The sequence below is a fragment of the Lonchura striata genome, chromosome 28 (assembly GCF_050655825.1).
Source record: "Lonchura striata isolate lonStrDom1 chromosome 28, ASM5065582v1, whole genome shotgun sequence".
Classification (NCBI taxonomy): domain Eukaryota; kingdom Metazoa; phylum Chordata; class Aves; order Passeriformes; family Estrildidae; genus Lonchura; species Lonchura striata.
This window is the reverse complement of record NC_140730.1, coordinates 1,819,936-1,844,665: the sequence shown is the minus strand read 5'-3', so window position 1 is coordinate 1,844,665 and position 24,730 is coordinate 1,819,936. Positions and strand designations below refer to the sequence as shown.

The window sequence follows — 24,730 nt, the reverse complement described above, 5'->3', positions numbered from 1 at the left end:
TTTCCAGCACTTTTCTCTCCTTGCCATCAACCCCACATACTAATTAATCAAAAAGGCAATTAACAATTTCTCAGGAAGAGCAGGATGCTCATCAGGTTTCCAACTTTTCCCTTCTAGGCTGGCAAAAATCAGGGTTGGTGCTAAAAATCCCCCAGATTGCTATGGAAACCCCAGAGGCCGATAATTCATCCTGTCAATCCATCCCGGGTGCAGCCCCGTGGCCATCCTGCCTGGGAATGTGCTGGGAATTTGGGAGCTGCCAGTGAGAGAAGTGGGATTGTCCAGCCTGGAGAAGTTTTTGGGCGAGCTCATTGCAGCCTTCAGGACCTGAAGGGACCCCACAAGGAATATGGGAAGAGAGACTTTGGACAAGGGGTGGAAGGACAGGAATACAAGGAACGGCTTCCGCTGCCAGAGGGCAGGGATGGATGGGATTTTGGGATGGAATTCCTGCCTGGGAGGGTGGGCAGGGGCTGGGATGGAATTCCCAGAGCAGCCGTGGCTGGCAGTGCCCAGGGCCAGGCTGGAGCAGCCCGGGATGGTGGGAGGTGTCCCTGCCAAGGCTCTGGATGTTCCTCCGCGTCCCTTTCGACCCGAGCCGTTCATTCCAACGTTTCTGTCGGCTCTGAGGCGATGCGGGCGCACAGGGACGGCTGGAGCCCGAGCTCTGCGGCCCCGTGCCACCGGACCCGGCGGGCGGCTCCGGCCGGGGCCGCTCCCGGTGCGGATCCCGGTGCGGATCGCGGGGCCGCTCCCGGTGCGGATCCCGGTGCCGCTCCCGGTGCGGATCCCGGTGCCGCTCCCGGTGCCGCTCCCGGTGCGGATCCGGGGCCGCTCCCGGTGCGGATCCCAGTGCCGCTCCCGGTGCGGATCCGGAGCCGCTCCCGGTGCGGATCCCAGTGCCGCTCCCGGTGCGGATCCGGAGCCGTTCCCAGTGCGGATCCCGGGGCCGTTCCCAGTGCGGATCCCGGGGCCGCTCCCGGTGCGGATCCCGGTGCCGCTCCCGGTGCAGTTCCCGGTGCGGCCGCGCTCCTCCCCGCCCGCAGGGGGCGCTGCGGCACCGGCCCGCCCGGAGCATGCGCACTGCGAGCCCCCTGCGGGAGCGGGGCGGGGCGGACCCACAGGTGTCCCGGACCCACCGGGATCCCGGACCGCTGCCTGCCAACGGGCTCGGCCCTACCGCCTTCTCCTAGCGGCCGAGCCCCCGTGCTCGCCTGCCGCTCGGTGATACCGCTCCGAGGGCGACCTCACTGCTCCGAGCCGGTTCCTACACCGGCAGCGGGAGGGGCGGACTGTCCCCCCCCCCCGTTGCAGCCCGGGCGGGGCGGGGCTGCCGCTGCCGGTCGCTGTTCCTCCGGTGTCGCCTCGCTGCAGTCCCGGTGCAGCCCCGGTGACCCCCACGTGGTGCCGGCGAGGCGGGACATCCTCCCGGCCATAGAGCGCGCGGGATAGAGCGGCGCGGCCGCGCACGCGCTCGGCGCCGGCCCCGCCCCTCGGCGGCGCCGCCCTATAAGAGGGCGCCGGCTGACGTCAGCGCTCTCTTCCGCCCGCTCTGCGCTCGCCAGCGAGACAGGGCCGAGCCGCCGCCATTGCCGTGACCCCCCCGCCCCGCAGCATCCGCCGCCATCCGCCACCATGGTGAGCCCCCGCCGCCCGCCGCCGCTCCCGGCGGGATTAGCGACCATCGCGCTCCCCGTATCGCCGGGGATGGCAGTTCCGCGAGCGCCGCCGGTCACACGGCGGCGGCTGCGGCCTGTGCTGCCGGCCTGGGCCGCGGCTGCGGGGAGAGGGTGGGGCGGCGGGAGGGGGCCGGTCCGGGCGGCCGTGACACCGGCGGGACCGCCGGGGCCGGTGCCGGGGCCGCCGTTGTGCCGCGGGGCTCGGGAGCGCTGATGTGGCAGCGCCAGGCTCGGGGCGCTGCGGTGCCGGCCGTGCCTTATGTAACGCTGCGGGCCGGGCTGGCACCGGCACCGGGCCGGGCTGGCACCGGGCCGGGCCGGGCTCGCTTCTGGGGCCGCCCTGAGCCCGCTGGCACCGCGGCTGGAGGGCCACCGGGGCAGGGAGGGGTCGGTGCCGCAGCCCCGCTGCGGTGCCCTGGCTGCGGGTTGTGTTGTCACCCGGGCAGCGGTGGTGTCACCGCGGTCGTGGCGGGTGTTTAGGGCAGAGTCGGCTTCCTTGGAACTGCCAAAGCTGTTTTTGTACGCGCTGAGTCCCCCTCCTCCCCTACTTCAAGGTGAACTTCACAGTAGACCAGATACGGGCCATCATGGATAAAAAGGCCAACATCAGGAACATGTCGGTGATTGCCCACGTGGACCACGGCAAGTCCACGCTGACGGATTCCCTGGTGTGCAAGGCTGGGATCATCGCCTCAGCGCGGGCCGGGGAGACCCGGTTCACCGACACCCGCAAGGACGAGCAGGAACGGTGCATCACCATCAAATCCACGTGAGTGCCCTCCCCTCGGACTCCTGCTGCTGCCTGGGCTGAACTCAGGGGGGATTGGACTCCTCCAGGAGGTGCTGTTGGACTTTGGTCTAGTCCAGAAGCTCATGTCATGTTCCTGAGGGTCTTGAATGGTGGAGCAAGCGTTGACTGGCTTCTGCTCAATCATGGAGCAATTGTTTGCTGGGCATTGGGGAAGCAGGAGCTTCACCCTCCCAGTTCAGCACCAGGATTGTTGGATGTCCATGGATGCGGTGTGGAGACTCTTGGGAGCGTCTCTGGGGATGCACCTGGTGGCTGTGCTGCCACAGGGCGTGTGAGGACTCTGAGGGGCCAGAAAAGGGGTGGAGAACATGGTTGAGATTAGTAGGAAAAGCCTAAATCTACAATCTGGGAATGGAGCCCTTTATGGGTGCTGGAGAACTGTAGGGAGCTGGAGGAGGTTGGGATTCTGGAGGATGTTATGGTTTAGGAAGGACAGGTTGTAGCCTGTGCTTCTGTTATCTCACACACTGACCTCCCTGGAATACGCTCCAGGAAATCCTGGAGCCCAGCATTTAGCTTGGAAAAGATCTCCAAGGACACCAACTCCAACCGGGAGCAGAGCACTGGGTGCCACCTCCAGTGGTGGGGCAGGGATGTTTTCTGGGGCAGAACATCTCTGAGCTTTAGGGAGAAAACGATCCTGAGCACAATCATCATTTTAATAGTTTCTGCTTTCTTTCAGAGCCATTTCTCTGTTTTATGAGCTCTCCGAGAACGACTTGGCCTTCATCAAGCAGAGCAAGGATGGTTCCGGTTTCTTGATCAACCTCATTGACTCCCCTGGGCACGTGGACTTCTCCTCAGAGGTCACTGCAGCTCTGCGAGTCACTGACGGTGCCCTGGTCGTCGTGGACTGTGTCTCTGGTGAGGTTTTCTGCAGCTGGAGAGCGTTTTGGAGAACTTGGAGGTGGGGATAACTCACTGCTAACTCTGGTGTGTTTGGCAGGCGTGTGTGTGCAGACAGAGACTGTGCTGCGTCAGGCCATCGCCGAGAGGATCAAGCCTGTGCTGATGATGAACAAGATGGACCGGGCGCTGCTGGAGCTGCAGCTGGACCCAGAGGAGCTGTACCAGACCTTCCAGCGCATCGTGGAGAACGTCAACGTCATCATCTCCACCTACGGAGAGGGAGAGAGCGGCCCCATGGGCAACATCATGGTGAGGGGAGGCTCTGAGCGCTGGGGTTGGATTGAGGCGCTTCGAGAGGGAGCAGATCCCTCCTGAGTGAGAATTCCCTGTCCCAGGTGGAGGACAGGGGGATCTTGAGGGTGCCTGAACTCCCAGAGCCTGGGATGGCTTGGGGCTCTCGCTGGCTCCCCTCCCAAATTTCCAGTTCAAGGCTTGAGCAAATAAAGGCTGGGATTGTTGCCCAGAGCAGCTGTGGCTGCCTGGAAGTGTCCAAGGCCAGGCTGGACGGGGCTTGGAGCAGCCTGGGATCACGAAAGGTGTCCCTGCCCATGGCAGGGTGGAATGGGATGGTCTTTAATGTTACCTTCCCACCTGCTCTGCTGCTGGGTTTCTGGGAAGGGAGCAGGGCTGTGGGTGTCGGGTTCTGAGGAGAAGCTGGAAGTGTCCATACCTTCCTGATCCTCCTGGGAAGGATGGGAATCCTACCTGCACATAAACCTGAGCACCCACCTGGTGGGAGTGGAGGAAAATCAACCCACTTCTGTGGTGCAAAGCTAAAATGGTGCCTGTCCCAGACCTCGGAGGTGGTCACTGGGACAGAATTCCTTCAGAATCTCAGTGTCCTGAAGGTCCACTTTGTACTGGGCTGTTTTTGGGGTGGGTTGAGCGCTGCTCCCCTGACCCAGCTCTGCTGTTCCCTCTCAGATTGACCCGGTGCTCGGGACCGTGGGCTTTGGCTCGGGCCTGCACGGCTGGGCCTTCACCCTGAAGCAGTTTGCTGAGATGTACGTGGCAAAGTTTGCTGCCAAGGGAGATGCCCAGCTCAGCCCGGCCGAGCGTGCCAAGAAAGTTGAGGACATGATGAAGAAGCTGTGGGGAGACAGGTGAGGAGGGAATGGTGATGATTGGAATTCCAGATCAGCTCCTCATAGTTGCAGCCTGGCGCGGCAGAGGGTGGGTAAGGAGGATGGGGAGGGCGTGGTTGTGCCTAATTTACCAGGAGGTAATTACATTTGGTAAGTGCTGGAAAGCTGGATGAGGGGGAAAGCAGGAAATGGCTCTTCCTCAGCAGCCCTTGGCTCTGCCCTGAGCAGGCAGAACACGCTGTGTGTCTGTAGCTGACCTGAGCAAGGACGTTTGTCCAATTTCCTTCTCTCTGTAGATACTTTGACCCTGCTACTGGCAAGTTCAGCAAATCTGCCACCAGCCCTGATGGAAAGAAACTGCCCAGGACCTTCTGTCAGCTCATCCTTGACCCCATCTTCAAGGTGAGTTCCTCAGGGTTCCTCCTTGGCCGGCGCCTCCTGCTCTGCGCTTCTGTTCCGTGCGTGATGATGGAAAATTTCTTCACTTTGACCTGACGTGTTTGATTGAAGAAATTCAGCTGTCTGACACACCTGGCTGCTCTGGGGCACAGGGGCTGTGTCTCCTGGGGGAGCTGGGTGCTGAGGAGGAGCAGGAATTCTCTGCAGGGGCGGTGGTGCAGTTGCTCCAGACGGGGTCACGGCAGCGCTTCAAGGGCTGCTCTTGTCGCAGGTTTTCGATGCAATCATGAACTTCAAGAAAGAAGAGGCGGCTAAACTGATTGAGAAACTGGACATCAAGCTGGACAGTGAGGACAAGGACAAGGAGGGCAAACCCCTGCTGAAGGTGAGGCTGGTCTGAGTCCTCTGGGGAGCAGCTGAGCAGTGCTGCTCCAGCTGTGTCAACATCAACTTGCTTGGGAGGTGGGGAAGGACGGGGAGGTGAACCCCTGTTGTGAACACTCTGACTGGGTCCTGCTGCTCTGCCCAGGCTGTGATGAGGCGGTGGCTGCCAGCTGGAGATGCCCTGCTGCAGATGATCACCATCCACCTGCCTTCCCCCGTCACAGCCCAGAAGTATCGCTGCGAGCTGCTCTACGAGGGCCCCCCTGACGATGAGGCTGCCATAGGTAGGATGAAGGATGAGCTGCTCTGCTGCCCGGCCTCGGCTCCAGCACGCCTGTAACCAGTTTGTTCTCCACGTGCACAGCTCAGGAGTGTCTGGAATTGAGTCTGTAGCTTTTCCAGCATGGATCAAACAGTTTTAGTGGCTCACAGCTCTGTTCTGGAGCACTCAGCTGCTGAGTAATCTCAGAGTAGCCAGAGGGTCCATCTGAACCTCTGTTAAAAACATTTGTTGGTGATAAGATCTTCCATGGAATCTCAGAATAGATTGGTTTGGAAGAGATCTTGAAGGTCAGCCCCATCTCCTGACCTGGCAGGGACACTTCCACTGCCCCAGGCTTCTCCAAGCCCCATCCAACCTGGCCTTGGGCACTGCCAGGGATCCAGGAGCTGCCACAGCTGCTCTGGGCACCCTGTGTGTCCTCCCAGGGAACAGTCCCTTCCCAATATCCCATCCATCCCTGCCCTCTGGCAGTGGGAGCCATTCTCCGTTTTCTCTAGCCCAGACAGAAGCCCTTGGGCTGGGACAGTGGGTGCAGGTCTTGAGTTGGGGTTTTGGGGTGGGTGCCAGATACATTGATACCTCTGTGCTAAGCTGGTCTCTCCCCCTCCCAGGCATTAAGAACTGTGACCCCAAAGGCCCCCTGATGATGTACATCTCCAAAATGGTGCCAACCTCTGACAAGGGACGTTTCTACGCTTTTGGCCGTGTCTTCTCTGGTCTCGTCTCAACTGGCTTGAAAGTCAGAATCATGGGACCAAACTACACACCTGGCAAGAAGGAGGATCTGTACCTGAAGCCAATTCAAAGGTGTGTCCTGGCTGGGCTGTCGAGGGATTCTGATGCTGTCTCAGGTCTCTTCTCATGTCTGAGGCTTGTCAAGGTTCTTGGCTGTGGGCTGAGTGGGGTCTCCTCCCCTTCCCAGCCTCACTAATCCACCTTTCCCTTTAGGACCATTCTCATGATGGGCCGCTACGTGGAGCCCATCGAGGACGTGCCTTGCGGGAACATCGTGGGGCTGGTCGGCGTGGACCAGTTCCTTGTGAAGACTGGAACCATCACCACCTTCGAGCACGCCCACAACATGAGGGTCATGAAGTTCAGCGTCAGCCCCGTGGTGCGCGTGGCCGTGGAGGCCAAGAACCCGGCCGACCTGCCCAAGCTGGTGGAGGGGCTGAAGCGCCTGGCCAAGTCTGACCCCATGGTGCAGGTGAGTGGCCAGAATGGATCCAGGGTGCTGCTTCCATCCTGGGGAAGCCTTGAGTTGAGTGTTGGTCCCTGCCTTGCACCCTGGCTTGGTGCTGCGACACCCCCAGATGAGGGGGGAGAACATCTAGAAGTAGCTGCCTTGGGATCCTCCAGCGCTGCTTCAGCTGTGCTCGCCCCACACCATGGCTCCTCGGGCATTTGGGCAGCAAAAGCGTTTTGGGTCACTTAAATGTTGTTTTGTTTTTTTTTAAACACAAAAAACACAGAGGGCATGAGTGGGGAGAACATGTAGAAGTAGCTGCCTTGGGATCCTCCAGCGCTACCTTGGCCATGCCCGCCCCACACCGTGGCTCCTCCTCGGGCATTTGGGCAGCAAAAGTGTTTTGGGTCACTTAAGTGGTTTTTTTTTTTTTTTCAAACAAAAAACACAGAGGGGATGAGTGGGGAGAACATCTAGAAGTAGCTCTTTGGGTCAAGCACTAAAAACACAAAGTTGCTTGTGCATGTGGCTCGTTCTGAAGCTTCACCTGCTGTTCCTGGTGTTCCCAGTGCATCATTGAGGAGTCTGGGGAGCACATCATCGCTGGCGCTGGGGAGCTGCACCTGGAGATCTGCCTGAAGGACCTGGAGGAGGACCACGCCTGCATCCCCATTAAGGTAGAGAGGAGGCTGCGTGCTGGCTGAGCTCGTGGTGGGGGTTTGGCCGCTTTGTGCCTCACGCCGCGCTCTGTCCCCGCAGAAATCCGACCCCGTGGTGTCCTACCGCGAGACGGTCAGCGAGGAGTCCAGCGTGATGTGCCTTTCCAAGTCCCCCAACAAACACAACCGGCTGTACATGAAGGCCCGGCCCTTCCCCGAGGGCCTGGCCGAGGACATCGACAAGGGCGAGGTGTCGGCCCGGCAGGAGCTGAAGCAGCGGGCGCGGTACCTGGCCGAGAAGTACGAGTGGGACGTCACCGAGGCCAGGAAGATCTGGTGCTTCGGGCCCGACGGCACCGGCCCCAACATCCTCACCGACATCACCAAGGGGGTGCAGTACCTCAACGAGATCAAGGACAGCGTGGTGGCCGGCTTCCAGTGGGCCACCAAGGAGGTGAGGGACGGCGGCTTGGGCTGGGTGGCATCCGTGGTTCCTCACATCTGTGCTTTTGTTATGCTTATCGTGGAGCAAAATGGAACATCTTAGCAGTTCAGGGAATAACGGCAGGAGGGAAAGTGGTCTGAGGGCCTCGACAGGGATTATTTTCAGGATTAGACAGGAGAGGACTGTAGGGTAAGATGACAGACTGGGAACAGCAAGAGGAGGAATTAATTTTCCTGTATACCACCTAGTTTCAGTCTGAAGGTGATTCCAAGCCAACAACTTCTGTGACATTACCAAGACAAAAAAATCCCCATTTCCTTTGGCCAAATACTTGAGTTTCAGCACCATAAACGTGTGACAGCTGTTGTGGCTTGAACCTCAGAGCTGATCACGAGGCTGCCGCAGTGGTGGCACAGGGGTTGCGAGCTGGTGCTCCACAGAACCCTTAGGTTGGGAAAGACCTAGAGTCCAGCCTTTGTAGGTTTGGAGGCTCATCCTTCAGCAAGGAGGTCGAGTGGCTCCTGGGTGGGAGCTGCTTCCACAGAGCTCCTCCTGGGAGCCAGGCGAGCAGCACCCCATCAGGAGCCATGGAGTGACCCCGCTGTGCCCTGGCAGGGGGTGCTGTGCGAGGAGAACATGCGCGCCGTGCGTTTCGACGTGCACGACGTGACCCTGCACGCCGACGCCATCCACCGCGGCGGCGGCCAGATCATCCCCACGGCCCGGCGCTGCCTCTACGCCTGCGTGCTCACCGCCCAGCCGCGCCTCATGGAGCCCATCTACCTGGTGGAGATCCAGGTGAGTGACCTTCCCCACCCTCACACAGCCCCCAGAATATCCTAGGCTAGCTCGGAGGTAAGCAGGCTGTGAGGGGAGGAATATCAGGAGATGGCAAAGATTTCCAAAAGAGGATCTTACCCCAAAATATGTTGGTTCAGCTCTCTTTATTCTGTGATGTCCATGTGGAGAGTGGGGCAAAAGAGCACAAAAAGGAAATGTCAGGGGTCTGTACAGACTTTGGGCAGGGTGGGCTTCCCTGGCTCTCTGCCAGTCCTGTCGGGGCAGGAAGGAGGGTCCAGGGTTGTCTGATCAGAGTCCCAGGGTCCCGGGGAGGGGGCACAGAGTGCCATGAGCTCTCTGTAACAGTTGAGGAGCCCCTGCCAGCCCCAGGGGAAGGGGGGACGGCGGGTGGGCGCAGTCCTGACTCCAGTCTCTCCTGCAGTGCCCGGAGCAGGTGGTGGGAGGCATCTACAGCGTGCTGAACAAGAAGCGTGGCCACGTGTTTGAGGAGGCCCAGGTGGCCGGGACCCCCATGTTCGTGGTCAAGGCCTACCTGCCTGTCAACGAGTCCTTCGGTGAGTCCTGGAGCCCTCCTGGCAGGGAGAGCCTTGGCGAGGACCTCAAGGGATCCTCGGGTTGAGTTGTTCACCCAGCACTGTGACACTGAACCATGTCCCCAAGTGCCACATCCACCCTTCAGAGGCTTTGAAAGCCCTCCAGGGAGGAGGGGGACTCCAGCACTGCCCTGGGCAGCTGTGCCAGTGCTTGACCATCCTTCTGGAGAATAAACTTGCCTAGAAATCTCCGGCCCTCCCTTGCTACAGCTTAGGGGTGTTTCTTCTCACTTGTTGCCTGGAAGAGACCAAAGTTGCAGAACATTTTGGGTTGGAAGTCAGGGTCTTCCAGTGCTGCCTCTGCCATGGCAGGGACACTTGCCACTGTCCCAGGCTGCTCCAGCCTGACCTTGGGCACTTCCAGGGATCCAGGGGCAGCCACAGCTGCTCTGGGAATTCCATCCCAGCCCTTCCCCACCCTCCCAGGGCAGAATTCCTTCTCAGTATCCCACCGGGCAGCGGGAAGCCATTCCCTGTCCTGTCCTTCCATATGTTTGTCCAAAGTCTCCCTCCAGTTCTAGGCACTGGAAGGATTTCTTAAGTTCTTCCTGGAGCCTTTTTTCCATTCCCACCTCACATTGGTTGGGATCTCAGGAGGCTTTTGAGAGCTGCTCTGGGTTCCTCTGCTCTAACCACGGAAACAACATTGAACCACGACCACTCCTGTCCTGCCTCACTTTTTGTCTCATCCCTCGCAGGTTTCACAGCAGATTTGAGGTCCAACACAGGGGGCCAGGCCTTCCCCCAGTGCGTCTTCGACCACTGGCAGATCCTGTCCGGGGACCCCTTCGACAGCACCAGCAAGCCGTGCCAGGTGGTGGCCGAGACCCGCAAACGCAAAGGGCTGAAGGAAGGAATCCCTGCCCTCGACAACTTCCTGGACAAACTCTAATGAGACTCATGGAACTCTGGGAGAGCAGGAAAAATTTAATTAATTAGCGTTATCACCCATGCCGCCAGGGGTAGACGCCCTTGACCACCATCTTGTTAATTAAATGGGTTTCATAGCAATTTTGAGAACTTCAAATGAGGAAAACAAACAAAAAAAAAAGCCTTATAGGTTTCTGTGTTGCACATGACTCATCTTTGCCATTGTAACTAAAACATTTCCACTAGATCTGCCCAATTCTGTATTTATTTGATTCAAAAAAAAAAAAAAATACTGCTGCAGAAGGGCCTGGAAGGGAGTGGGGCGTGCTTAAAGAGGTCAAGAAAAATGGGGGGGAAAGAGAGACGGGGTGAGGATGCCTTATCTGCAGCGTGACTGTCCGTCGTGCCCATCGCCGCCTGTATTAGTGCCACTGGAATTAATAAAATTGGATAAATGGTGACGAAAAATGGAATTTTTGGGGGCGTTTCTAAGGGTGAGAGTGGCGCCCTCTGGTGGGGGCGAAGGGGTGGTGCCGCCATTGGCCACGCCCACCTGGGGCGGGGCTTGGGGCATGGATGCTGCGGGGTTTGTGAGGAGGTGGGCGGGGTTTGCGTAAATGTGGGCGGGGCTTTCATGGAGGGCGTGGTTTGTGTGGATGTGGGCGTGGTTTCATGGAGGGGCGTTGTTTGTGTGAATGTGGGCGTGGCCCTGCCGAGGTGGGCGTGGTTTGCGCGGGTGGGCGGGGCCTGCTGTGGTGGAATGTGGCGGCGGCGGCGGCGGCCCAGGTTGGGAAGGGGCCGGGGGCCGTGAGGGGCCGTGAGGGGAGATGTGGGGCCGGGCGGGGAGGTGCGGGGCTCTGCGGGTCCCGGAGGGGTGAGGGAGGGCGGCTGGCTGCGCTGGGGAGGGAGCGATGGCGCGGGGAGGGGTGTGTGGGGGATGAGGCCTGTGGGGCGGGGTGGGGAAGGGAGGGATGGGGGCGGCTGTGGGGAGGGATTGGGAGCAGAGTGGGTGTGGGGTTTGGGGGGATTTTGGGGTGGGGAGGGATTGGGAGCAGAGTGGGTGTGGGGTTTGGGGGTGGGGAGGGATTTGGAGCAGAGTGGGTGTGGGGTTTGGGGGGATTTTGGGGTGGGGAGGGATTGGGAGCAGAGTGGGTGGGGGGTTTGGGGGGATTTTGGGGTGGGGAGGGATTGGGAGCAGAGTGGGTGTGGGGTTTGGGGGGATTTTGGGGTGGGGAGGGATTGGGAGCAGAGTGGGTGTGGGGTTTGGGGGGATTTTGGGGTGGGGAGGGATTGGGAGCAGAGTGGGCGTGGGGTTTGGGGGGTGGGGAGGGATTTGGAGCAGAGTGGGTGGGGGGTTTGGGGGGATTTTGGGGTGGGGAGGGATTGGGATTTGTGGGGCCTGTGGGATCGGGATTGGGAGGGGCCGTGGGGCTGGGAAAGGAGGGGGAGGGATTGGGGTGGGGGGATGTGGAGAAGGGAAGGGATGGGGAGGGACTGGGGGGCTGTGGGTGTGAGAGGGATTGGGGTGGGGAGGCAGGAAAGGGATGGGGAGGGATTGGGAGGAGAGTGGGTGTGGGGCCTGGGGGGTTTTGGGGGTGGGCTGTGGGGCAGGGAAAGGCTGTGGCCCCCTTCCCTTCCCTTCCCTTCCCTTCCCTTCCCTTCCCTTCCCTTCCCTTCCCTTCCCTTCCCTTCCCTTCCCTTCCCTGTCCCCTGAGTTTTGGGGTGTGGTGAGACCGGGGCACATCCCTGGGACTCGGGGTGCCTGTGCTGGGAGCTGCTGTGAGCCCCGGGGACACAGCCCCCCTTTTTCCCGGTGCTGCTGTGAGCCCCGAGGACACAGCCCCCCTTTTTCCCGGTGCTGCTGTGAGCTCTGGGGACACAGCCCCCCTTTTTCCCTGTGCTGCTGTGAGCCCCGAGGACACAGCCCCCCTTTATCCCGGTGCTGCTGTGAGCTCTGGGGACACAGCCCCCCTTTTTCCCGGTGCTGCTGTGAGCCCCGGGGACACAGCCCCCCTTTTTCCCGGTGCTGCTGTGATCCCCGAGGACACAGCCCCCCTTTTTCCCGCTGCCACAGGCGCTGATCCCCCCGGCTGCTCCCCGCTCCTGACGCCCGGCGCCGGCTGCAGAGGGCCCCGCAGCCATGTCCACCTTCCGCCAGGAGAGCGTGGAGGACTTCTATGAGATGGGCGAGGAGCTGGGCAGGTGAGGGACATCCCGCTGCCTTCGGGGGGCTCCCACGGCTGCCGGGAGCTCGGCTGGATCCGGCTGTGGATCCCTGCGGGGTCCCTGTGCCCCCTCCGCAGGCAGCAGAGCTGGGGCTGTGCAGAGCCAGGCAGCTCTAGCAGAGATTAACAAAAAAAGCGTTAATTAACGCTGCTGCCGTCCGGGGCTGGCGGCTTCCGGCCTTCCTCGGTGCCTGAGCTGGCCCGGCGCCTGTGGGAGGGATCCAGGGTGACTCAGAGCCCGCAGATGGGATTTAATCAGCCGGGATGCAGGGGCGGCGGTGGGGGAGCTGCCTCGTCTGTGCCCGCCCCACGCCGTGGCTCCTCCTCGGCCGTTTGGGCAGCAAAACCGTTTTGGATCACTTAAGTGGGGTTATTTTTCAAAGCAGAGGAACTTGCAGGAGTTGCTCCTTTAAATAGGATATTAATGTATTATAGTATAGTTATAATAAAGAAATCGTTCAGCCTTCTGCAGTCAGACATCGTCATTTCTGCCATCTGGGTTCACCTGCACTTACAATACTCCTCTAATCTTCCTCTTCCTCTTCCTCTTCCTCTTCCTCTTCCTCTTCCTCTTCCTCTTCCTCTTCCTCTTCCTCTTCCTCTTCCGCTTCCTCTTCCCTTTCCCCTTCCCCTTCGTCTTCCCCTTCCTCTTCTTCTCCCTCTTCTCTTCCTCTTCTTCTCCCCTCTTCCTCTTCCTCTTCTCCTCTTCTCCTCTCCTCCTCCTCGTCTTCCTCGTCTTCCTCTTCCCCTCTTCCTCTCCTCTCCTCTCCTCTCCTCTCCTCTCCTCTCCTCTCCTCTCCTCTCCTCTCCTCTCCTCTCCTCTCCTCTCCTCTCCTCTCCTCTCCTCTCCTCTCCTCTCCTCTCCTCTCCTCTCCTCTCCTCTCCTCTCCTCTCCTCTCCTCTCCTCTCCTCTCCCTCCTCAGCGGGCAGTTCGCCATCGTCCGCAAGTGCCGGGAGAGGCAGACGGGCCTGGAGTACGCGGCCAAGTTCATCAAGAAGCGGCGGCTGTCGTCCAGCCGCCGGGGCGTGAGCCGCGAGGAGATCGAGCGCGAGGTGGACATCCTGCGCGAGATCCAGCACCCCAACATCATCACCCTGCACGACATCTTCGAGAACAAGACCGACGTGGTGCTCATCCTGGAGCTGGTGTCCGGCGGGGAGCTCTTCGACTTCCTGGCCGAGAAGGAGTCCCTGACCGAGGAGGAGGCCACCCAGTTCCTCAAGCAGATCCTGGACGGCGTGCACTACCTGCACTCCAAGCGCATCGCCCACTTCGACTTGAAGGTGGGCTCGGGGAGCTGCAGACACCTCACTGGGAACAGGGATAGACTCCCAGGTGGGCTCAGGGAGCTGCAGACACCCTGTGTTCAGCTCTGGGAGCAGGGGTGAGCCCCCAGGTGGCCTCGGGGAGCTGCAGACACCCTGTGTTCATCTCTGGGAGCAGGGGTCAACTCCCAGGTGGGCTCTGGGAGCTACAAGCACCCCACTGGAGCAGGGATAAACTACCAGGTGGGCTCTGAGAGCAGGGATGAGCCCCCAGGTGGGCTCTGGGAGCTGCAGACACCCCGTGTTCAGCTCTGGGAGCTGCAGGCACCCCACTGGAGCAGGGATGAACTCTCAGGTGGGCTCTGGGAGCAGGGATGAGCTCCCAAATGGACTCTGGGAGCTGCAGGCACCCCACTGGGAACAGGGATGAACTCCCAGGTGGGCTCTGGGAGCTGCAGACACCCCGTGTTCAGCTCTGGGAGCATGGATGAGCCCCCAGATGGGCTCTGGGAGCTGCAGACACCCTGTGTTCAGCTCTGGGAGCAGAGATGAGCCCCCAGGTGGGCTCTGGGAGCTGCAGATACCTCACTGGGAACAGGGATGAACTCCCAGGTGGGCTCTGGGAGCTGCAGACACTCCGTGTTCAGCTCTGGGAGCAGAGATGAGCCCCCAGATGGGCTCTGGAAGCCAGCACTGAGGAGTGGGGCTCAGTTCAGCACTCCTGCACTGCAGTGGGGCTGGTGCTTGGGATCTCTCCCAGCTCGAGGCACTCGCCCTCTGCCCTGGAATGAGGAGCCCAGGGCAGCTCCCCCAGGCTGGTGCAGGGACAGAGCCAGCTCCTCTCCCCCCACAGCCAGAGAACATCATGCTGCTGGACAAGAACGTGCCAAACCCTCGCATCAAACTCATCGACTTTGGGATCGCCCACAAGATCGAGGCTGGGAATGAATTCAAGAATATCTTTGGGACCCCAGAGTTTGTAGGTGAGCATTGCTCAGTGTACTGAAAGCTTTGGATTAATCCTGGAGGGACACCCAGCACTCGGGTGCTGCTGCCAGGATGTGTCTGTGGGGCCAGGCTTCCTTCCCCCACAATGAACCCATTTTCTCCCCTTTCCTCCCAAAGCTCCAGAAATTGTGAACTACGAGCCCCTGGGGCTGGAGGCCGACATGTGGTGAGTGATTCCCCCTCCTGAGCCCCTTCCCATGGCTCCAGCAGCCAGACCCTCATGCTGGTGGATCTCCCCTCGTGACTTCAGCCTCCTGTCCCTCTCTCTTCCAGGAGCATCGGGGTCATCACCTACATCCTGTGAGTATGAGGCAGCTCTGGGGGCTGAGGGCTGCAGGATGAGCCCCCCCACCTGGGGCTGGAGCCTTTTTGGGGTGTCCCAACCCACTCTCTCCTCAGGCTGAGCGGAGCCTCCCCGTTCCTGGGGGAGACCAAGCAGGAGACGCTGACCAACATCTCTGCTGTCAACTACGACTTCGATGAGGAATATTTCAGCAACACCAGCGAGCTGGCCAAGGACTTCATCCGCCGCCTGCTCGTCAAGGACCCCAAGTGAGGGACAGGGGCAGAGCTGGGGCTTCCTCTGGGAGAGGGGACAGTCCCCCCTGCCCAGCCTGCTGCGCCAGTCTGGGGTGATTCTGGGATCACCCTGAGGCTGCAGTAGCTCCACTGGGGTTTGGCAGGGTTTGAGCTGGGCCCCCAGGGCTCAGGGTTTGGGAAGGAGCAGTGGGGTCAGAAGGTTTGCACGGGATCCTCTGCCTGTGTTTCTCTTGGGAGGCAGTTTGAGGGGTTGGGGGCTGGATGCAGCAGGGCTCAGCCAGACCCCAAAGGCAATCACAGGATCCAAGCTGCTTTTCCAGGCTTTAACAGGGAAAGAGGAGCAAAGCCTCTGCCCTGATCCCAGCCTTGCTGTGCTTGCAGGAAGCGAATGACCATCGCCCAGAGCCTGGAGCACCCTTGGATTAAGGTGAGAAGTTAAAGAATCGGCACTTTTTGGGTGCTGACCCCCCGAGGCCGGGGCCCTGCTGCTGTCCCACCCCTGTGGGGGCCGGTTTGGTGTCCCTGCCTGGGGGTGGGCGCTGCAGCCACAGCTGTCCCTGCCACAGGTGATCAAGAGGAGGAACGTCCGCAACGAGGACAGCTGCAAGAAGCCCGAGCGGCGCCGGCTGAAGACCACGCGCCTGAAGGAGTACACCATCAAATCCCACTCCAGCATGCCCCCCAACAACACCTACATCAACTTCGAGCGCTTCTCCAAGGTCATGGAGGAGGTGGCTGCGGCCGAGGAGAGCCTCCGAGAGCTGGAGAGGAACAAGAAGTCCTTCCAGGAGGACATCGAGGCGCTGCTGTCCATCTACGAGGAGAAGGAGTCGTGGTACAAAGAGGAGAACGAGAGCATCAGCCAGGACCTGCGGCAGATCCGGCAGGAGCTGCAGAAGACGGAGGCGCTGAAGAAGCAGGCTCAGGAGGAGACCAAGAGCGTGGTGCAGGCGGCCAACGGGCTCAAGCGGCGCTACCGCAAGCTGGAGAACCACTACGAGGCCCTGGCCAAGCAGGTGGCCTCGGAGATGAAGTTTGTGCAGGAGCTGGTGTGGTCCATCGAGCGGGAGAAGCTGCAGAGCAGCGAGGGCGACGGCAGCATCCGCTAACCCGGCCCCGGGGGCTCCGCTGCTCGCCCTGCTCGTCCCCCGGCGTGCAGGGGGTGCTTGTGCCTCCCTGGAGCTCCCACCTCGGGGGCTGGGGCTGTGCCACCCCGGGGTTTGGCTTCCTTGCGTGCAGCTCCTGCCTGGCTCGTGTCCCTGCGCTCCCGCCACCGCCGCCGCGCTCCGGGACGTTCGTCCCCCCTCACCCGAGCTGCCCCCCGTGGGGGGCTTGGTGGGCAGAGCTCCCCTCTGCACTGCAGCTGCAGCCACGCATGGGCTGGGACCAAGGACTGATCCCTGCGTGGCCTCGCACTCCGCAGCCCCCCGGGAGGCCCCTGCGCCCCACGTTCCCCCGGGGGGCTGCAGCCCTTGTGCCCCTGTCCCAGCCTGGCTCCCCTCTTCTCAGAATAAAGGTTTCTGTGTAGCGGGGCGGCTGCCTCGGCTCCTGCCACGGTGGGACAGGGGTTGGGAGGGGGATAAGGATGTGCCCCGTGGTGACAATTCCCCTGCTGTGCTCCCATCCTTGCTGTGGGCACGGAGGGAGCTCTGGGGATGGTTTGTGGGGTGTTCCCAGGCTGGGGGAGCCCCCAGCTCCTCTTGCCCGGGATCCCTCACTCCTGGGGATGGGGGAGCCAGGTCCCAAAGCGCCGCATTCCGGAGAACACCAGAGCAGGGAGCTCCTTTTCCCTGGGAGCACCGCGGGCTTTTCCCGACTGCCTGCGGGCCCTGGAGCCGAGATCCAGCTGAATTTGAGCCGGGGGAATCGCCAGCCAAATGCCAGGGGATGGCAGCCAGCCCCCTGGCTGGCCAGGATGGTTCACCGCCAGCTCAGCTCCGGCCCCAGGGCGTTTGCTCCGTTTCGGATTTGTCACTCTTCTGTGGCCCCTGCGGATCAGGGGGGCCGAGGGGCTGTGCCCCGTGTCCCTGTCCCTGCTGACGTTCCAGCAGGTATAGGTTTCACCCCCATGCGGGGCACACGTGGGCCCGATGATAATTTAATCTGCCCCGGTGCTCCCTGCCAAGGCACTTGGCTCCCACGGGAGGTGGCGTGACCGGGGCTGTCCCGGTGTCCAGCACGGCCACGGGCTCTGGCCACGTGAGGGGACACCGGGGGCACCTCGGGGTGCCCCATGCAGGCACTGTGTGCAGATTTGGAGTGCCCCATGCAGGCACTGTGTGCAGATTTGGGGTGCCCCATGCAGGCACTGTGTGCAGATTTGGGGTGCCCCATGCGGGCACTGTGTGCAGATTTGGGATGCCCCAACCAGGCACTGTGTGCAGATTTGGGGTGCCCCATGCAGGCACTGTGCAGATTTGGGGTGCCCCATGCAGGCACTGTGTGCAGATTTGGGTGTAGCCCCAGCTCCATCGCAGAGGCGGTGGGTGAAAGGATGGATGGAAATCCTATAGTCCCGGCTGTTCCCAAGCCAGGCAAAGGTCACATAGTGAGAAACCTTTCCTGGATTCTCTTCCTGCCGAGGGTTTGGGTTTCACACTCCCAAAAAGCTCTTGGAAGTCACTGGTCATTCACCCCGGCCCCGGAGCAGCAGGGGATTTCTCACGTGGATGCACGAAATGACACCAAGATAGCTCTAAAAAGGCAGAATTTGGGGTGTGATTCATGATTTCACGAGCCTCCTAATCCTGAAGCCCGCAGGAACTCGTGTTGGGCTGTGACGTTAGCGGGATGTTCTGCTCATCCCCTCTCTGCAGCTGGAGCTGCCCCCACCCCGTGGCGTTTCCTTCTCTGTGCACAGACACCAAAATGCCTTTTTTAGGCTCCCATTTCTGCTTCCCAGAGTTTGGCAGGAGGTGGGAGCGAGAACTTTTCCCTTATAAAGTCTTCACAAACCCCAAAGGCTTTCGCACAGCTTAAACCAACTCGAGCAGGCACGGGGAAGCCCCATGGAAACCAGGGCTGCATCCCCCGGGATCCTCTGCTCCTGCTGGAGCTGAGTTGGGGAATGCTCCGTGGGATCCAGGGTGTCCCTGCCCGGGCACGGTGTCACCAGAGCAGGGTGGCTGTCCCCAGGAGCCAGAGCTTTCTGCCCATGGCAGAAAAATCACGGGTCCAGCACAAAGGAGATGGATCCGGCTCCCCTCTGGCTGCTGCAAGCCCCCCCCTTGGCAGGTTTTTGAGTGACTCATTAACTAAAATTAATTAATTAAAAGCAGCTGCTTTTCCAGAACACTGTGTCTAAATCAGGCCCCAAAATCTTGGGAAGGGACCACCCCAGCTGAGTTATTTCAGTGCCTGAGAGCTGCCAGTGCTCGTCCCAGGGTTGTAGGGCAGGCTCCACACGCGTTCAGGGATGGCACTGCCCTCTTCCAAGCTGAAATTCGGATGGTGTTTTAGCTTTAGTGCCTGAGATGGTTCCTAGGGAAGCACAGTTTCATTTCTCATTCCCCGAGAAACCCCCCCCCAGTTCATCTCATGAATTTAAAGTCACAAATTGAGCCATTCCCACCTGGCTGGGGCTTATGTGAGCACCCAAACCCGTCAGTGAGACGTGGAAGGAGCTCTGGAGCCTCCCAGGGCTGGAGTTTCAGGAAAAAGGGGCTGTTGCTGTGTTTTGGGTGAGCTTCACACCCATTTTATTGCAATAAAGCTGAGTGATGGATTAAATCAGGACCTCAGAAGGAGACTGAAGTGGATTTTTACCGAATTGGTGATATTACAAACAAGCCTTGCATGAAGCCTTTCTGTCTGCAGGAGCTCTCTTGTTTTCCCAGCCCAGCTCTACTTGTTCTGCTATAAAAATGCTGTTTCCAACTTCTCTGTAAGCCAGTGGAATATAAAATAATTAAAAAATAAACCCCACCAAGGCCATCCTGTCCATGTGGTGGGAATAAGTTATCCTCAGTTTTCAATTATATACAGAAGGGACTTGCCAAAGGGCAGTGGGAGAGGAGTTCACACAAAAAACCTCCCGTTCCCACTTCCAAGTATTATTTACATCGCGCTGTACACGGATCTTCTGGATCTTCCCAGACCCTGGAAAGGAGGAAGGGAAAAAGAGTGAGATCCAGGCTGCTCCCAGCACAACCCCTCGTGTTCCACCCTCTGGAGTTTACTCACCTATGAGCAATTTAGGAGCTTGTTGTGAATATCTTCAAAGACTTGGTTGTAGAGTTCATCCCTGGACTTCAAGCCGTCTAAATAAACTGGGAGAAGAAAGGGGGAGTCAGGCTGGGCTTCCCATCAGGATAACATTTTGGGAGATTAGTTTTTAAATATTTCATATTATATTGACCCAAGGGACAAAAAACAAAACCATCCTGAAAATACAATGGCTTGCGAAATCCTTATTCCATTATAAATCCATTCTTTGCAACTTTTTTGTCCCCTCTGAGCCCTTAAAAGTACAAAGCAAGGGGAATAAGTTCTTAGCTCTAAAACTGTCTGCATTTATCCAAAGTAGGCCAGCATTACGACTTGGGAGTAAAAATATCACCCTGCGTCATCACAGCGGAAGTTTCCTCGAATGAAATCACCCAATTCCTTAAATTCCGAGCCCAAGGCCGGAGGATTTGTGTTTGGGGAAGACTCACCCACATCCACCCCAGCGTCCTCCATCTGCTTCCTGTGTTTGAGGTACATGGGCCAGACGTGGCCGTCGAAGAGGCCCGGGGGGTCGGGCACGGTGTAACTCCGAGTACTGGGAATGACAGCATGGAAAAGGAATGTCAGGAGGGCATTCCTGAGGTTTAGGAAAAGAAATTCTCATGGCAAGGATCGGCACAGGCTGCCCAGGGCAGTGGTGGAGTCTCCATGCCTGTGTTTGGGAATGAGGGATGTGGCACTTGGGGATGTGGTCAGTGGCGAGGGGTTCAGGGCTGGGCTCCATCTCAGAGTTGACCACATCCAATTCCTTCCACTTCCAGTCAGATTTCCCCCTCTAATCCAGTTCATGCCACCAACACATCCCAGAACCTGCGGATGCCCGTCCCTGGAAGCGTCCAAGGCCAGGCTGGAGCAGCCAGGGGTGGTGGAAGGTGGGGTGAGGTGACTCTGAAGCCCTTCCAACCCCAAGCATTCCATGATTCCATGACTAAGAGCAGTGGGAAGGACGGGAGGGAAGGGCTGGATGCACACGCAGCAGAGCTCTCACCTCCTCCTCCTCTTGCACTCGCCGTAGGGCACTGCCAGGTAGTAGCGAAGGTCGAACAGCTCGATCAGGGGTCTGGGCAGGGGACAAGGACAGAACGTGCAGATCTCACTCTCATGACAGGAAAAAGCATGGAACCACCCCAGCCACCACAAAAATCTCCCTGCCTGTATGGGATTTGTGTCTGTTGAAGACAACCATGGGTTTTTAACTCAAAACCATGGAAAGCTTCTTTCTGAAGGTCAGAATGGCCCAAGCAGGGACTTTTCCCACCCAAACACCTGCCACTGGTCCTGAGGGGGATCAGAGGGGATCCTGTGGAGGATCAGGCACTGGGCTGCGAACGCTGGCTCTTCCTAGATCATTCCAAAATCAGTTTGCAGCAAAATCTGGGACAGGGCAACTCCTCAGCTCATGTTCACGGAAGTGTCCAAGGCCAAGCTGGACGGGGCTTGGAGCTGGATGGGCTTTAATGTCCCTTCCAAACCATTCTGGGATTCCATGGTCCTCCACAAAGATCCAGGGAGCTGTCTGTGCCACAGCTTGCTCCTCTCACTAAGCTCAGTGTTAAGCAAGCACGGGAGAGAACAGTTCCTAAATTCCAGGAGAGATTCCAGGCAGTGAATGCATTATTGCCTTGTTCTCACCCAGGTGAGGGGATGAGGGGAAGCCTGCACCCCTCTGCCAGCAAAAAACCTGCTCTGAAACTCCCCTGGAGTTCAAGGCTGTGCCCTAAACCAGAACCTTAAATTCACCTCACTTCTACATTCAGGAGTTAGTTTTACATTTTTCAGCAGGAAACTCTCCGGGGTGAGAATTCGGAACAAGGCAGGAAGGGGAAATTAGTAAAAAGGAATTTTTAGCTCTGGCACGAGGGATTTAAGGATCTTCCCTGGCAAACCACGAAGAGTTCTCCAAACCTTACTTGTAATTATAAAGCAGGAAGCCTTCAATGACCAATATATGGGTATCTTGGGAGCTTGGCTCTCTAGAGCCAGGTGTGACATTCACCCCGTGCGAACGGGCAAACTTCACTGGGTTCTCAATCCAGGCCCGCACTGTGCTCACCATTGCCTCCATATCCAAGGAATCCAACACTAGTCAGGAGAAAGGGGGTGGGTGGGAAAAAGGGACACCATCAAACACCATCAAACAGCACGGGCTCGAAAGCAGAAAATAGATTGAGCTCGGTAAAGTTACAATTACGGAAATTTACTGTTAAAGCTTTTAATAATGAAAGAGGAAATATTTAGGAAAAGAATATACATTACTGCATCCTATAGGGAACACTGCTCTTACCATCCCATTGTTTAAAGCCGTCTTCCCCGACTTCTATTTGATCTTGTGGCTGAAATATAGTGAGCAATAAAACATTGCTGCAACCTCAGCGGGATCAGTTCCCTCCGATGCCATCAGCTCCTGGCCACTACTGCAACACACAACCACCCCTGGGCACTGCCAGCCACCTGGGGCTGCAGGAACATTCACATTCCCAGCCTGCCCCAGCCCCAAGAGCTCTGGGATGTTCCCTTGGCTCACTCAAACCACCCTGGAGAAAGACTTTTACGTTAATCACTCAGTATGTTTTTTGTTAGTTGGCAAAATACTAAAGGGCGTTGCTTATAAAGCAACATACAGGAATTTTAAAGTGCAGATATAGTGCTAGAATGTACACTTTTTTTAAAGAATAGGTATTTGAACTCCTCTAATAGCAATGCAGGTGGGTATAGCAGCACTTTGCTTTTCTCATGTTGGCATTCACTCAAAAGAGAAGTTACTGATTTTTATGGAAAATCAGACAGAATGCCTCCCCCAAGGGCTCCTAAGTGATCCAATCTGTGCAGCACAGACTGAGCACACAATGCTGGGGCTGGAGCACTTCACGTTTTGGGCATGACCCACAACAGCTCCAAGTCCATTCCTGCATCTCTTGGACTTCCACGTGGGGTGGGGTCCAGGGATAGCCTCATTCCCACGGAATGGTGCAGGGTTTAGGAACATTCTGCACTCCCAGGCAGAAGGCAGTGAAGGTCTTCTGCATTCATCTCTGCAATATTTTAACTGGGTTCTGATACAGATCCATCAAAGCTCCCCCATAAAACCCCCTTTCCATATCTAAACCAGCTTGGAGGTGCTTAAATCCGAAAGCATCGTCTAGCAGTCTCATTCTTAATTTAATAAAATAACGTGGGAAATCCCAGTTTGGAGGAAATCATTCATGCAGAGCACAGTAAATAACCTCTGCCTGAAATCAGTACTATATTTAAAATCTGTTGTTAACACTTAAAGGTGGCTCTGAGCTGGGTCATGCCAAGCTCCTGTGGCATTTATAAAGGTCAGGAACTCCCCACCTGCCCAGTCATTTAAAAATCAAATATATATATATCAAAACCCCCACAAAATCATAAAACCTGTGGCTCCTAAGCTTTTAAAACTGACTTGCCCTGCATATACGATTAACACTGCAAGGAAGAGGAGACTCACCTTGAAGAAATCGTCCTGATGGACCACGCAGCAGTTGGGGAGCGCCTTGACGAGCCTGTTGGTCAAGGTGGTTTTACCACCATTGGTGACCCTGTGCGGGGCGAGACAGAGGTGGAAGAATCGCGTTAGAGCCGGTCTGGGAGCCACTGGGACCCGCGGCGGGACAGGGACGACTGGAGGAGCCGAGCCCTGAGGGGACCCCAGCCCCTGAGGGGACCCGGACACGGATCCTGAGGGTCCCAACCCCACCTGGCAGCGGGAGCCCCTGAGGGGACTCGAACCCCTGAGGGGACCCGGACACGGACCCTGAGGGATCTGAACTTCGCCCGACACTGGGAGCCCCTGAGGGGACCCAAGCCCCTGAGGGGAGCCAGGCACGAACCCTGAGGGTCCCAGTCCCGCGCCCCCCCGTTTGAATTTCCCGCCCCTCCAGCGCCGGCCTCCGATTGGCTGAAGCCACCCGCACCCCGCCCTTTCCCCGGCTGCCGATTGGCTGTGACCCCCCCCCCCCCCCCCACTTTCCCGCGCGCGCGCTCTCGGCCGCGTGTAACGGCCGCGCCGGTTCCCGCGCGCGCGCAACGGCGGCGCTGAGGGGAGCGCGGGGCCGCCATGGCCGGTCCCTCACAGCCCGGCCCCTGAGGGGAGCGCGGGGCCGCCATGGCCGGTCCCTCACAGCCCGGCCCCTGAGGGGAGCGCGGGGCCGCCATGGCCGGTCCCTCACAGCCCCGGGGCCGCCATGGCCGGTCCCTCACAGCCCGGCCGGTCCCTCACAGCCCCGGGGCCGCCATGGCCGGTCCCTCACCCCCTCACACGCCCCATAACCCTTTTAATGTAAAAACCTCGAATAACTTCCCTATTCCTCTTTTATTTATTTATTTATTTATTTATTTTTATTTTTTTCAATCGCCAGGCTGTATCAATCCTTCTGTCGCATATTATTAATGTATTACCATATATTCTAATTCTAACATATTGCCCTTCACTGTTCCATTTCCGGAACTCTCCCGCTGCGCTCTCACCCCCGTCCCAGCACGAACACACCTTAAATCCGGCTTTTTAAAATTAAAATCAATGCCCTTTATACACCACCACCCCATTTTATTAGAAACGGGATTTCCCCTCCCCCCCCCCCCCCATCTTCGTCTTTCAGATAATATTTTAAAATAATTTTTTTGGTATTTTCTCTCTGCTGAGTTTACTTGAGAGAGTGGCTTTTGCCATCTCAGCATCTCTCCTGTTAAAAGTGTAAAAGGATGTATAAAACTGTGGATAAAAGTATCTCTAAAAATATATAAACGCGTGTGTGAGTATAAATTTGTATATATAAATATGTATAGAACACAAGTATATAAAAATATATATAAAGTGTATATAGATAAGTCTATGAAAGGATGTGCTGCCCTGCAAAACTCCGTTGAAGCAGCATCCATCCTTTAAATCCTATAAAATATATCAAAGGATATATAAAAGGTATATCTAAAAGTATATATTACGATATGTATTAAATACATAAAAGTGGATGTCACCCTGCTGTGTTTCGCATCACAAATTAACACTCAGCAAGTTGCATCCTCTCCCAAATCCTATATCCCGAATATTTTATAAGCAGATCAATACCCCCCCCCCATCCCCCGCACAAAAATTAAACCAGGAAAAATATTAAATATCATATAAAATAGCAGGGACTTACCCTCCGATGCCTATAATATATTTCATTTTGCCGAGCCGCCTCTTGAGCCGGAATGTGGCGAGGGAAGGAGGGAAAAAAAAAAAACAACCCAAAATTGGGAAGGGTAAAAGAACTTTGAGCAGAACAAAAGCTCCGCTGTCGCCGTTCCTTTTTTAATTTTGTTTTGTTCGCCGGCTCTGCCGTGCCCGGTGATATTTCATT

General features: G+C 57.8%; 3 protein-coding genes and 1 non-coding gene across 4 annotated transcripts; 3 read left to right on the top strand and 1 right to left on the bottom strand.

Moving 5' to 3' along the window:
- Positions 1–1,538: 1,538 nt before the first annotated feature.
- On the top strand, positions 1,539–10,572 carry EEF2 (eukaryotic translation elongation factor 2). The gene is made up of 15 exons (XM_077788827.2): positions 1,539–1,638; positions 2,234–2,448; positions 3,173–3,354; positions 3,437–3,648; positions 4,324–4,502; positions 4,781–4,886; positions 5,155–5,268; positions 5,413–5,551; positions 6,162–6,357; positions 6,499–6,757; positions 7,306–7,413; positions 7,496–7,849; positions 8,456–8,638; positions 9,063–9,195; positions 9,933–10,572. The coding sequence occupies exons 1-15, from the start codon at positions 1,636–1,638 to the stop codon at positions 10,124–10,126; spliced, it is 2,577 nt and encodes an 858-aa protein (XP_077644953.1). The 5' UTR covers positions 1,539–1,635; the 3' UTR covers positions 10,127–10,572.
- On the top strand, positions 4,944–5,012 carry LOC116184542 (small nucleolar RNA SNORD37). The gene has a single exon (XR_004149298.1). It is a non-coding gene; the product is annotated as a small nucleolar RNA SNORD37 (small nucleolar RNA).
- A 284-nt stretch (positions 10,573–10,856) lies between the features above and the next one.
- DAPK3 (death associated protein kinase 3) lies at positions 10,857–16,675 on the top strand. Its single transcript, XM_077788835.2, has 9 exons — positions 10,857–10,890; positions 12,179–12,306; positions 13,253–13,613; positions 14,449–14,578; positions 14,721–14,769; positions 14,877–14,903; positions 15,003–15,155; positions 15,525–15,570; positions 15,710–16,675. The coding sequence occupies exons 2-9, from the start codon at positions 12,245–12,247 to the stop codon at positions 16,250–16,252; spliced, it is 1,371 nt and encodes a 456-aa protein (XP_077644961.1). The 5' UTR covers positions 10,857–10,890; positions 12,179–12,244; the 3' UTR covers positions 16,253–16,675.
- A 2,138-nt stretch (positions 16,676–18,813) lies between these two features.
- Positions 18,814–24,730, bottom strand: NMRK2 (nicotinamide riboside kinase 2). The gene is made up of 8 exons (XM_021545131.4): positions 24,530–24,730; positions 22,840–22,930; positions 21,655–21,703; positions 21,281–21,452; positions 20,359–20,430; positions 19,799–19,905; positions 19,326–19,411; positions 18,814–19,241 (listed from the first exon to the last, which is right to left on the bottom strand). Exons 1-7 carry the CDS (start codon positions 24,553–24,555, stop codon positions 19,326–19,328), a joined length of 603 nt encoding a protein of 200 aa, XP_021400806.1. The 5' UTR covers positions 24,556–24,730; the 3' UTR covers positions 18,814–19,241.

Bases quoted from the DNA above. Each gene is read 5' to 3' on its own strand.
- DAPK3 (XM_077788835.2), top strand. From the start codon at position 12,245: ATGTCCACCTTCCGCCAGGAGAGCGTGGAGGACTTCTATGAGATGGGC. The intron at 12,307-13,252 runs GTGAGGGACATC...CTCCCTCCTCAG, and splicing joins ATGGGCGAGGAGCTGGGCAG to CGGGCAGTTCGCCATCGTCC. The intron at 15,156-15,524 runs GTGAGGGACAGG...CTGTGCTTGCAG, and splicing joins CTGCTCGTCAAGGACCCCAA to GAAGCGAATGACCATCGCCC.
- EEF2 (XM_077788827.2), top strand. The intron at 2,449-3,172 runs GTGAGTGCCCTC...GCTTTCTTTCAG, and splicing joins TGCATCACCATCAAATCCAC to AGCCATTTCTCTGTTTTATG. The intron at 3,649-4,323 runs GTGAGGGGAGGC...GTTCCCTCTCAG, and splicing joins GCCCCATGGGCAACATCATG to ATTGACCCGGTGCTCGGGAC.
- NMRK2 (XM_021545131.4), bottom strand. From the start codon at position 24,555: ATGAAATATATTATAGGCATCGGAGG. The intron at 22,931-24,529 runs GTAAGTCCCTGC...CGCCCCGCACAG, and splicing joins TATATTATAGGCATCGGAGG to GGTCACCAATGGTGGTAAAA. The intron at 20,431-21,280 runs GTAAGGTTTGGA...TCCCCTGCCCAG, and splicing joins TTCCTGCTTTATAATTACAA to ACCCCTGATCGAGCTGTTCG.